This window comes from Genypterus blacodes, unplaced genomic scaffold, assembly GCF_046128005.1.
Source record: "Genypterus blacodes isolate CSIRO-AG114 ecotype Tasmania unplaced genomic scaffold, CSIRO-AGI_Gbla_v1 ptg000029l_1, whole genome shotgun sequence".
Lineage (NCBI taxonomy): Eukaryota > Metazoa > Chordata > Actinopteri > Ophidiiformes > Ophidiidae > Genypterus > Genypterus blacodes.
Window position 1 is genome coordinate 7101175 of NW_027466842.1, and position 12549 is coordinate 7113723.

A 12549-nucleotide genomic window follows, 5' to 3' on the forward strand; every position below is an offset into this window, starting at 1 on the left:
CAGGATAATAATCTTGCAGAGAACCACAAGCTCCAAATCTCCAAAATAATTGGTCAAAGTAAAGACTTCAGTCCAAATCTAAAAAACAAACTACACCGTTGATATAGTGAAATACTATAACAGTAAGTCTTTTTATAGATGTCAACTCCTAAAATGAGCCAAATTATAAGGCAAAACAACCATTTTAAAACACATCTAACACAAATTTATAGTTTCAATGGTTACAGAAGCTAAAATCAAGGAATTAGTTCGAAGTAGTTTTAAAGTCAAATTTCAGCACATACATGTTATACATGTTATTAGCGTTGAGTCCTCCTCTGTTTTTATAACAAGGCACCAAATACAACAACATATTGGCCTATAATAAATGCATAACAGAGACCAGATGTCAAACTTAATGAGGATTTCATATCCCTCTCTAACATTTTGGATGCATTATATTCCGTCTTTTGATATTGGGTTAATAATACAAAAGCGGGTGGGATGTCTGCACTCGCATATTGAGTCGAGTCATCATTCTCCATCTTATCTCACGGCAGAGACAAGAGACAAGAGACACCCCCCACGTGCAGCAGAGACGGAGGAGAGAAGGGAAGAGGAGGAAATGTTAACAATCCCACCCCTGAGACTAAATCAGTTAAAACAACAGCACATAATCATTTATGTTACTTATTAACTTACTTATGTTAGTTATCCAATCCAATCCAATACGCTACTTGGTACGCACGCACGCACGCACGCACGCACGCACGCACGCACGCACGCACGCACGCACGCACGCACGCACGCACGCACGCACGCACGCACGCACACTCACACACTCACACACACACACACACACACACACACACACACACACACACACAGAATTAAGTCACAGACCGTCTAACCAGCAAATAATCAACTAATCAATACTATTTAGGTCTGATCTACAGCTCTCACACACGGCATAAATAGGTTCATCAGTTCTGCAGTGACGGCTGCCGTGATAACGTTGTACAAGCTTCCATTTATTGTAACCCCTCTGGCAGTGTCTACCCCTGTTGGGTGGGGACAGGAAGCCCATTCACCTCCTGGCCCTGACCTCCAGCTCCTGCCTCATACTCAGCTCAGCTCAGCTCATAACCTGTCAATCAGCTATTCTGTCTTTTGGAAGTTACTCCCAGTGAGATGGAGCTGGCACACTCACAGGACACACCCTCAGGTGCGGCTGAGGGCTCTGATTGGACTAGGGGAGGGTAAATAGTGTAGAAGGGGCGAGAATTGGGCAGAGAAGCAAAACATTTGAGGAAAAACACAAATAATGGGATTAGACATGAGGATAAATCAAGGAAACAGTAAGAGAGGAGCATAAACTAAGATGAGACAGATATGACAGGACAAACATGAGCCAGGCAGAAAAGGTGGGAGTGACCACATAACGTCAAAGCGTAATGTAAGGCAAAGAGCCTAATGAAATAAAGCACAGAGGAGCGTATCGACCTGGAGTGGACAACTTAATTATACCCAGGGAGAATGTGCAGCCAATGATTGTATTTTATCTTTCAGCAGTACCTTGTGGCATAAAAAAGATCCAGATTTATGAATGAAAAGCAGATAAAGTCTCTCTTTAAAAAGCAGGGACACAGAGCTTGCTGCACCGGAGCACAGGCAAATGTATAAATTCCACAACACTAGCAGCCCCGGTGGCATACCCTTGAGTCCTAAGGAAACAGAGTGGCTGGAGATTTTCCACCACCAATTCGAATGAGGCCTAAGGCTACACCGCTGGAAAAAAAACCCAAATAACACAGATCTCATGCAGAGGTGAGGGGATTTAAGAGGCAGGCTGAAAAACAGAGAAGGCACTGGAAGTCAGGGCAGGATGATGAATTGTGGACAAGCGCTGGATTAGAAGCAGCTCTTGTTAGGCCAAGATATTTACCGTAACAAACAGGAACACGTCTACATCACCACAGACTGCTTAAATAACACACAAACTGAGAAGTGTGAGTTTGCGTGCCTGTTTAGGGAGTATACAGTGTGGGTGCGTGTGTGTGGGAGTGTAATAGTCATAGCTGACAGGTTCAAGTATCTATCCACTCAGCCATACAGCCACTGTTCTGTTGGCCTCGGGGGACAATCTAGATGTGCACCAAAGCTTGGCGATAACAAAGCGCATATAACCTCCCTGGGAAATGAATTCTGCTGCATGAAATAGTCTGCTTATCTAGCACCTTCTCTCTCCTGCTCACCACTACCACCTCCTCCTATGCACCACCTCGGTCTTTTGTTCTTTTTGAAAGAAAGTGGAGGTAAAGGAAGAGCAGATGAACATATTTAGCACATTCTGTAGACCTTGTCTGATCACTCCATACACCAAAAGACCTCTTTGTAAATACTCACCGCTGCTCTGGAGTGACGCATGCCGCTCACTGCGGCAGGGGGAGCTCTGTACTGCTACAGTTTTATGTATTCTTTTCCTTGCATCATTCTCTCTGCAATATTTTAGTTTTTTGGTTTGCGTCTTAACAACGGATAGGAAATGACAGTAGCAGGAAATTGCAAGGCGCTAATTGGCTCTTTGTGATTGTACAGAAAAGAGAAAAAATGAAACAAGGGAGAGAATCATCGTGTGGATGAAATAGTGAGCGACCAGTACTTACCTGTCAACATTACAGGGCGACTGCAATCCTTTAATGCTCCTCGCCACTGGCTGTGCGCCAAAGAGTGGCAGACAGTTTCGCCCTTTCAAAGACATTAGACACTGATAGAGTGGAAAAAGTGATAGGATGGTGAAGAAAAGGAAGACTGAGACATTAACCGGTGCTCCATCTCCATCTGTCATGATGTTTTGGCTGCGTGAGAAAGCAAGAAGGCCGAACGAGGGAAAAAACGCACACTCAAATATAGATGGATGGATGCGAGCGAGGTTGGACAGATGGGAGATAAATGAGATAGATGGAGGGATGCAGAGATGGTTCGCAGATTTTACCAGGTCAGGAGCAAAGGACAGTGTAGTGTGTCTTCTCTGTGTGTGTGTCTGTGTAGAGGATTAAGTGTTTTCGTGACATTTGTGTACAAGCCTGAAACACAATACAGATGAAATTTGTAGAATATTCCTCTATACTGCTGCGTATGCGAGTGTGTGTGCGTGTAAAAGCATGTGCAGGGAAAAATGGGACGTACTGGCTTGCAATGTCCTCTGAACCAGCTCGTTGGTGAAAGCACCGATTCCTTTGTTGGAGATGGCGGCCAGGGAGAAGGAGTACTCCGTATTAGCTTTCAGACCCTCCACTGTGTAAGCGTTCCTCGGCCCGAAGGTCAGCTTATCCTGCGCCAGACAGAGAGCAGCAGGGGAGTGAAAAGGGAGTAAGGGAAAAAGAGGGGAGAGGCAGTCACCTGGAGACGGAGGTGCTCTGTTGTTTGAAGGCTATCTTGTTAAAAATCCATTATCCAGACAGAGACACAGAGACAGAGACAGAGTGAGAGGTCTTACCAAACTGCCAAATTTGACAGGTTTGTAGAGCAGTTCATAGTTGACAATCCCCTCCTTGGTGTAAGCAGCTTCCCACGTCAGCTCAATGCTGGTGTCCGTCACTTTACCAACTTTAAACTTGCCTGGTTGGCCAGGGACTGAAGGGAAAGGAACAACACACACACACAAACACACACACACACACACACACACACACAGGTAGGACCTTTGAAGATCTTTGTCTTGTGTATTGTTGCTTTGTTATCTGATCATGCAGAAACCTCCACATCTTATTCTCCATGCTACAATGGACATCTACTGTACAACAAATGCAGACAGTCCGTCCATCAATATTCTCCAGTAATGACCTCCTCACCTAATAGATGAGGCGGGCAGCCTGTTGGACTCCTCTTTGACTCCTCTGAGTCAGCATCTTTGCCAGGCTAAATCATTTTACAAGCAAACCATTCTGCCAAGGGTCCCTGTGGTATTTCTCACTTGGCTCAGTAAAAATGATCTTCTTTATGATGGTAGTACTTCCAGGAACACGTACAGTATATGTGCAATATACTTTAGATACCTTAGTTTAAATAGTATATATGTATAATAATAGTATAACATGTATAAACCTGCTGAATAAGGATCATCTTAGCTACACACTGGTGATAGTTATTGATCAAGTACAGAATGTGTAGTCCTTACTGATGCATAATTATTCTTTAGACTTGCACATTCTGCCTTCACATAGGCCTTGCTAAGTTAAGTTTACTGCTGTGTATTGTACGCTATATATTACCTAGATATTGAATACAACAACATTTAGATAATATGTAGGTTTCACAAGCAGCTTAGATAGCTCCTTTATTATTGTATACTGTATGTGACCTTTTGTATTATTAGATCATTTGCCTAGTGTTTGCGTTTTGTCCATCTTAAGGTGCACATGCTTGAACGATGACAAATGTCTTGTCTTGAAAAGATTTTTAAAAGGGAATTAAAGAAAATCCTATATCCTGTATCTCAAAATCCGATTGACTCTACTTTGAAGTCCCACCTATCAACAGAATTCTAAAAAAAAGTCATTACACTGTGAGGCATCCTGCCAATACACAGACAGACACAGTGAAAACACAACCTGCTTCATTATGCTTTCAAGCTCGAGTTAAAGCTCAATATTTTAAGAGCTGCTCACAGTGCACAGACATCCAAATCCAAAAATACCATCACAGACTTCTAAACCATCTTCCCTTTGCTCTGACCATCATAAAAAAAATGTATAGCTGCTGTCAGAGTGACATGAGTAGCGCCATGGGACAGAAAGACATTTTTAGCTATTAATCCATGAAAGCCATGTTTCCTTCTCATAAATCCCCGCGGTTAAGCCCCAGTAGCTGCAGTTTCATTCACTTTGAAGAATTCATATTACTGACAGGTCAAGCTTATTTGCAAAGCATTTCACAGTGGATTGCTTCACACACTTCACTTTAGTCACATACAAACTACTCTGTATTACCCACTCAGAAATGCCACTTTCAGTACAACTACACACATATATTTACTTTCTGTTGCTTTTACTCTCTAACACGAATGCATCAAGTTCATTTGATTGCAACTTTACTCATTATACACACTATATATCCACCACTAACTATGCACACATACTCATTCACCCATGTACGTGTGTACTGACCTCCAGGCATGACTTTGACGTGGACAGGGTCAGAGAAGGGTCCGTCCCCCACAGAGGTGAAGGCTAGGACCTGGATAGTGTAGGTCTCAGAGGTCACCAGGTTCTGAATGGTGGTAATCACGCTGTCCTGTACATTGTGGATCTGCCACTCATTCATAGGCCGGGATGGATCCATGGTGTAATACACACGATAGCCTTTCACCTGCGACGGAAAGGGGGAGGGGAAGAGGAGTTACAGTTGACAAATATAATAACATAATTCAGACAATGGTGATGGGATTGTAAGGTCATCAGTGACCAGGCTGTGTTAAATTCCACTGTACCGCACAGACAGCAATCCATTTTATCTTCTTTCAACACATAACCAACTAGAATTCATCACACGCAAGGTCGCCTTACATGAATTATGATTATTTAAATACTAGTGGGCGGCAGTAGCTCAGTCCATAGGGATTCAGCTTGGGAACCGGAGGGTCGCCGGTTCGAGTCCTGTATAGACTGGTAGCTGGTGAGTTGCCAGTTTGCCTCCAGGGCACTGCCGAGGTGCCCCTGAGCAAGGCGCCGAACCCCCAACTGTGTGTTGGAAGTCGCTTTGGATAAAAGCGTGTGCTAAATGACTTTAGATTAAAAATTTAATTAAAAATTAAATTAGTCCAGATGATCCAGTGATTTGTTGCCTCATTGTTTGTTTGAGGTCATTGTCATAAGGTGAGGTCCTCACATACCTCAAGCTGATACGCATTTGACATTACATTACATTACATTACATTACGATCATTTGGCAGACGCTTTTATCCAAAGCGACTTACATTACATTACAGTACCACCCTTCGCAGAGAGGGGGGAGCAATTGAGGGTTCGGGCCTTGCTCCTCGGCAGGGGCTCGAACCAGCGACCCCCCGGTTCCCAAGCGGAAGCACTACCCACTAAGCCACTGCCTCCCCCCAGTAAACAACCTCTGCTGCCACTTTAACAGTGACAAAACCATTTGCAGCACAATCGTCAGATGTCCCGAGAGTTTAGTGCTTAAGACATAATAACAATATTTACAAATTAATAATTTGTTTATGCTATTGATCCATATGGTCCATATGATCCAACTGCCCCGCCACTGTCCTTAAACACCTCTTCTACAATTCCTGTTATTACTCTATTATTATCTAGTGATGATCATATATCGCCATGCACTTTACAGTGAAGCATGCTTGAGAAAGAAAAGGCCTCCTGAGAGAATGCTTTTAGCTTGGAGAGGACAGGCCAATTACCTTTCCCTCTTTTGAGTAGGAAAATAGCAACACAGTTACAGGAGGGAAATCTCTGCTAAGATACAGTCATTAAAAAGGACATGAACGCCCACACTGCATAAAGCTCCCAGTGTTGAACTTATTTTAGATCTCGCTAATGTTTTGAATAGAAGGAGCAGGATCATTTGCAAATTGCACTTTTTCAAAGCTAACAATCAAAAGTCATAAAGGACAAATGCTCCTTTAAATTTTGAACTTGGGCTGCAAGTGGGACAAAGTTACAGTACAGTATATATCATGACTTTGAACACAATATAAATGTAAAATAGCCCTGCTTGTCCCCACCTGGCCATTCGGCTCCTCTGGTTCCTCCCATCGGACCATCACAGTGTTCTGAGAAATGATGTGGGCCTGGACATTCCGGGGCGGGCTGGCCGGAGCCTGTTCCCCTGTGCGGGCCTCCACACGCATGGACGGGGGGCCCTGGCCGATGCTGTTAAAGGCTGACACTCTGATTTCATATTCAGTATTGGGGTACAGGCCCCCGATGCTGTAGCGGGTGGTGGTGATGCTGTCCACCGTCTCGTACTTGCTGTCTGGGCCTTTGGCGCGATATTGTATTATGTAGTAGGAGACGGGGTCAGGGTTGCCAGAATCCCAGGTGATGGTCACACTGGTGGCAGTGGTTTCTGTGACAATAGGTGTGCCAGGAGGCTTTGGCAAAGCTGGGAGGGTAAGAGGAGATTAGAAAGAAAGAAGAAATGCAAATGAAGAGACACAGTGTTAAAGGGCTTTCACTGCTGGCTGATGGTTCTGGAGGTTCAGTTTGTCTCTTACTCTTGACTAAGACCTGAGCGGTGGCCTCAATGATGCCCAGGCTACTCATGGCCACACAGGTGTAGTTTGCAGACTCCCGAACGCTGTTGAGCTCCAGTACGTTCCTGCCAATCGGCATTTCATCCTCAGGAGTCAGGTCCTCGCTGCCCAATATCCACTTGACATATGGCATGGGCGAACCCACTGCCACACAGGTGATGTTTACGCTCCCTCCTGGCATGATCTCATGGTTGGAGGGGAGGATGGAGAAACGAGGGGGCACGCGGCGCACTGGGAAAGGAGGAGAGTTGGGGTAGAGAGGAGAGGACGGGGGTTTGGGTGGAGGTGGGAAGGAGAAAAGTGGGGAAGAGTGTGAGGAGAAGAAAGGCAGAGGAAGAGAGAGTAGGAGGGGCGAGGAGTAACAAGAGAGAGAGAGAGAGGGAGCAAAGCAGAAAGCAAGACAGAAATTGAGAAAGAAAGTGAAGGCAAGAAAGAGAGGGAGAGTGAGTGAGAGAGATCAGGAGAGAAAGACAGGAGAGGTAACAGGAAGGGGGAGAATGAACTTCAGGGTTTTTACAAAAAATTACAAAGGGATATTTCAGGTTTAGTCCCAATTACTTATGGTACCGAATGATTCCAACAGAAAGACACACATCTTGTGTTGAGAGCTCAACCAATCAGTGAGCTGCCTGTATAAAATAATATAGTGACAAACTCTTGAGTACCACTTCAACCAGGACATGACACCTATAGTCAGTTTCTCTTTTTAATACCAACCTTTGCTGTATTCTGATCCATCTAAGCAGAACAATGTTTTTGTTTGCCTTTGGCCGATTTGCTCCGATTTGCTCCGATTTGCTCCGATTTGCGCTCAATGCTCCAAACACACACTCCAAACTTAAGCGGTAACATCAGTAAGAAACTTTACTTCATTGAGATTTCTCAGTGCCTCCGGGAGTCTCTGGAGTAGATGGTTTCTTTTACAGAGAGTATGCATCATGGATCCAATCAATAGGCTCTGCTATTTGTGTCCCCACAAGAAGAACAAGTAAAGTGGCAAGTTTTATTCAATACTGCATCGGTTGGAGCTCGGCTGACTATATATTAGGCAGCGATGCATCAAGAGACTGAATAGGTCACTTGCATGCCTGGGCGACTCAAGAGGAATAAAATGGTGGAGAAACACAAAGAAGAGAACGGAGAACTAAAGAGTGAGAAGGAGAGAGAGAGAGAGAGAGAGAGAGAGAGAGAGAGGGAGAAGGAGAGTGAGAGAGAGAGTGAGAGAGAAAGCAAGAGAGAGAGCTAGAGAGAGAGAGAGAGAGTGAGAGAGAGAAAGGCAGCTCTGCTTCTCTTCCAGACAATGACAGGCAATGTAGCAAAGGACAGCCACATTGTACAACAAGATACTGTACGATACATAGGATTCATAGCTGATACAGTGTGTAGGCAAATGAATTGGGAATGTCGACAGGAGTGAATCGAGGGTTTAATAGGTGTTGTGGCAATTACGGAGTGATCGTTGGACACACTGAGTAAAGAAACACCAAGACAGCATGAGAGAGACAGGACAGGCGAGAGCAGGTGAGAGGACAAGAGAGAATGTGAGGTAGTATGTGCATGTTAATAAGTTAATAAACTTATGTACATGTGTCTGTCGCTCCTACACATCAGGGTGCAGACAGAATGCAGAGGGAGAAGAGAAAAAAGGTGGGGGGTGGAAGGGAACGGGAGAAGACAGGGAAGTGGGGATAGAGAGAGGATTAGAAGAGGGGTTCGGGGGGGAAGGAGGGAAAAGGGGGGAAGAAGAGAGGAGTGAGGAAGAAGAAAACACATGGATCTATTTAAAAACACAGCTATATCAAGCCCATTCATAAGGTGCTTCAAAACGAAACGGGGGAGAAGGGAGAGAAAATAAGACTATCGGATGTGGAGAGAACAGAGAACAGAAGAGTGGATACCCCAGAGTTACAACATAGGGAACGGAGAGAGAGAGAGAGAGAGAGAGAGAGAGAGAGAGAGACAGAGACAGAGACAGAGACGGAGAGACCGACGCACAAACATCTCTGGATGAAAAGGAGAGAATGTGAGGGAGGGCAGAAACATCATCTATAAACTCAACTAAACACTGTGAGGCTCCTAGGTGTCATAAAATGTCCTTACAAAAGAATGAAGACGTAAAGCATAAAGATGATCTGAGAGTACAGGATTCAAACAGATATAATAAAGTAAAAAGTTACTGGAAATCGATTTTTATTGTAGCATTCAAAACAATGGGATATACAGTGGAAATGGCATGTCTTTTTTGTTATAAAGTACTTTTATTTGAGTAATTATTCTATAATTCTCAAAAAAACCAATGAATAAATAAATGGTGTAGCATAACCTTCACTCCTTAATGAGCAACATCAGAATCTTCATGGGTCACATTCCTCTAATCAAAGAATCTGGAGACAATTGGATATAAGTCAACATGTTTCCATGACTTCAACAAATCCAGTGAATTGGAATACTTGTGTAGAAAACAAAAGAAGCCGAAAGATACCCAGAATTGGATACAGGAACCGAAGACAAGAAAGAGACAAAGAGACAAAAAACAAGTAGATCTGTTAGAACAGACGTGATTAGGCAGGCGTGTCCTCATCTGGGCATGCTGGGGACACACGCGGCATCCATGACAGCGGCATGCACGAGACAAACCACACAGTAGATGCAATGCAACATGACAACAGTCGGTCTTTATATACGTATCAATGCAGCAGAAACAAAGTGAAAAAAAAACAGTTAAGCACATGGATTTGCTTGGTAATATGAACGATGAAGATGAGGATTTAAGATAAGCTCAACAGCACTGCTACAAATGTCTACACCGCAGATAAAAAAGAGTGAACAATCTGCCGGCGAGATGTGGCTGCGTGCTTCACAATAAGGGGGGCGAGCGCCTCACACGGGCTAATCCTTCACACAGAGCCTCCAGCTTTAAAGCTAATCGAGCCGGGCTCTAAGATTCCGTACGTCAGCTTTGGTCTTTATTAGTGCAGCTATCATTAGTCCCCGTCCTCAGCAGGGGGTCTGAAGGCCGCAGGGGCTCGGGAGTCTTTGGCTAAGCGTGACCGGAGTCATTCAGGAGCTGCCGCTGACATTTACACTGCCGCAATCCCGCTGCCCCAAGGACGCAGCCTTCATTAACCACCGCAATAAGAGGAAGTCATTAATACACAGCCTATATCTAAAACTATGGAGGGATGTGATTAATGTAAATGTCAGCTAATAGGGGCATATCGGAGTGTTTGCATGAGATAACAATGGTGGGGAAGGACAACAGATAATACAAGCAAAATGTTATTATGACCAGGATATTAATATTCTGTCTCGCTGCTATGCTTGCAAACACACCGGTGATTGTTTAGTCTGCTGGAAATTGAAGCGGCCTAGAGAGGATGAAGGGAAATGAGGTGAATAAGGTCAAGGTTTTAATTTGAAGGGGCAGAGAAGGCAAAAGGTTACCAGTAGAAGTGTTCATGGGTCTAAAATGTTGACCTAAGACCCTAAGAGTGAACACCAACGCCGAGTCCATCGATTGATGAGCAAAGACTGACAATACATGTAGCAAGAATCAGTGCAAATTCATTTCCACCCTCTCCTCTGGATCCAATAGTCCCATGGACCAAAGCAGCAGCACATGACCCCACCCCGGACCGGGGATTTGGAGGTGGAGCACGACATCATACTAGATGTCACAGCGAGAAGCAAGACGTGACAAGACAGAGAGTTCAACGGGATCACAATCGAAACACGAAGCATATCAATAGGAGAGAACACACACTGTGCCATGCACTTGGTGTCAGTCAGCCTGTTAACACACACACACACACACACACAGACGCACAAAGAGACACACACAAGCAAGGGCGCACACACACACACACACACACACACACATGCTAGACATGCTCCTTTCTCTGTCTCTCTCGCTCCTTCCATGCAAACATCGCCTCTTTTTAATCGTCCAATTCTTGGGTCTCCATGACAACAAGATCATACCATGCAGAAAACATTGATCGAGGGAGTGAAGGCAATACCAAAGGGTTCTGCACACAAGGCCTCACAATGCAGTCAATCCACTCTGACGCGTAGGCAGACCACTTCATTGTAACAGCTTAGTTAAACCACTTCTCTTTATAGTCAAATCGTTCTTTTTTTAAAACTCATCTAGTTGGGTGTCCTGTGATAAGAGATTTGCTCTGCCTCTGTTTCAATAATCGAAGCTTCCTGAAACAAAGGGAGTAACTAAGGAAAAGAAAGAGCACACCAACCTTCTCGAAGCTCTGAGGGATGGAAGGGGGTTGATGCGGAACACAATGACGTGAGGGGGGGAGGGAGAGAGAGAACGGGGAAACACAGAGAGAATAAAAACGGCCAGCGCAAAGCCACACGCTCCACTGCACGACACACGCACACACACACACACACACGCACGCACAACCCCACAGGCACCCTCCCATGCACTCAATCACATCCCACACACACAAACCTCTCTGATATCCCACTTCTTCACATACAAACTAGAACTCAGAATTGTGAACATTGGTGGTGGTCTTTCAACCGTAAGCCAGATACACACACCAGCACCCACAGTCCAGTGGACAGAGTGAATTAACCAGGGAGCATGTGGGTGACACGGTGATCCCTTTAATGTCACTATAATGAGTTTTTTTTTTCTCCATCGTTTAACTTCCAATTCTCTCATTCTTACGCTGCCTCAAGTACAGAAACCACTTATACACAGATCAGTGATGTTTACATGCAGTTAAACCAAGGTGTGTTCCCAATTGTGTATCCAATTAAATTCTGGGAGCTGGCACCCAGGTTTAATTAAGGTGGACTTGTTAAGGGTGATCGTGAACAATACCAAACAACAGGGTAAACATATATCATCGACAATGGATGGGTTAGTAATACTTTTTGCCACAGTAATGGAAAGGAAGTAAATTTGTTCATACCTACACGACTTTGCAGTAGTGAGTTCTTTCTGTGTTTCTGTGTACCCGTTTGTGTGAGGGTGTGTGTGTGTGGGTGTGTGTGTGTTTGTGTTCAGGTCCTACCTCGCACATACAGGTTGGCAGGGGAAGAGTAGCGCACACCTTGAGAGTTGGTGGCCACACACTCATACTTTCCTTGGTCCGTTTCCTCGCTGTTCTCTATCTGCAGCGCTCCTGAAAGAGAGAGAGAGAGCGAGTGAGAGAGAGAGAGAGAGCGAAAGAGCGAGAGGAGAGAGGAGAGAGGAGAGAGAGAGAGAGAGAGAGAGAGAGGTTTACTTAATTTGGTAGACAATGTTTCCGTTC

The 12549-nt window shown here is 44.6% G+C and overlaps 1 protein-coding gene across 1 annotated transcript in view; it reads right to left on the reverse strand.

The window, feature by feature from the left end:
• The window catches only part of ptprsb (protein tyrosine phosphatase receptor type Sb), a 55290-nt gene that overhangs the window by 15208 nt on the left and 27533 nt on the right, over positions 1–12549 (reverse strand). The window contains exons 6-11 of the mRNA XM_076145019.1: positions 12310–12420; positions 7229–7498; positions 6737–7116; positions 5148–5349; positions 3479–3615; positions 3169–3313 (exon numbers count right to left, since the gene is read on the reverse strand). Coding sequence (XP_076001134.1) covers positions 3169–3313; positions 3479–3615; positions 5148–5349; positions 6737–7116; positions 7229–7498; positions 12310–12420 — 1245 coding nt within the window. The remainder of the gene's footprint in view (positions 1–3168; positions 3314–3478; positions 3616–5147; positions 5350–6736; positions 7117–7228; positions 7499–12309; positions 12421–12549) is intronic.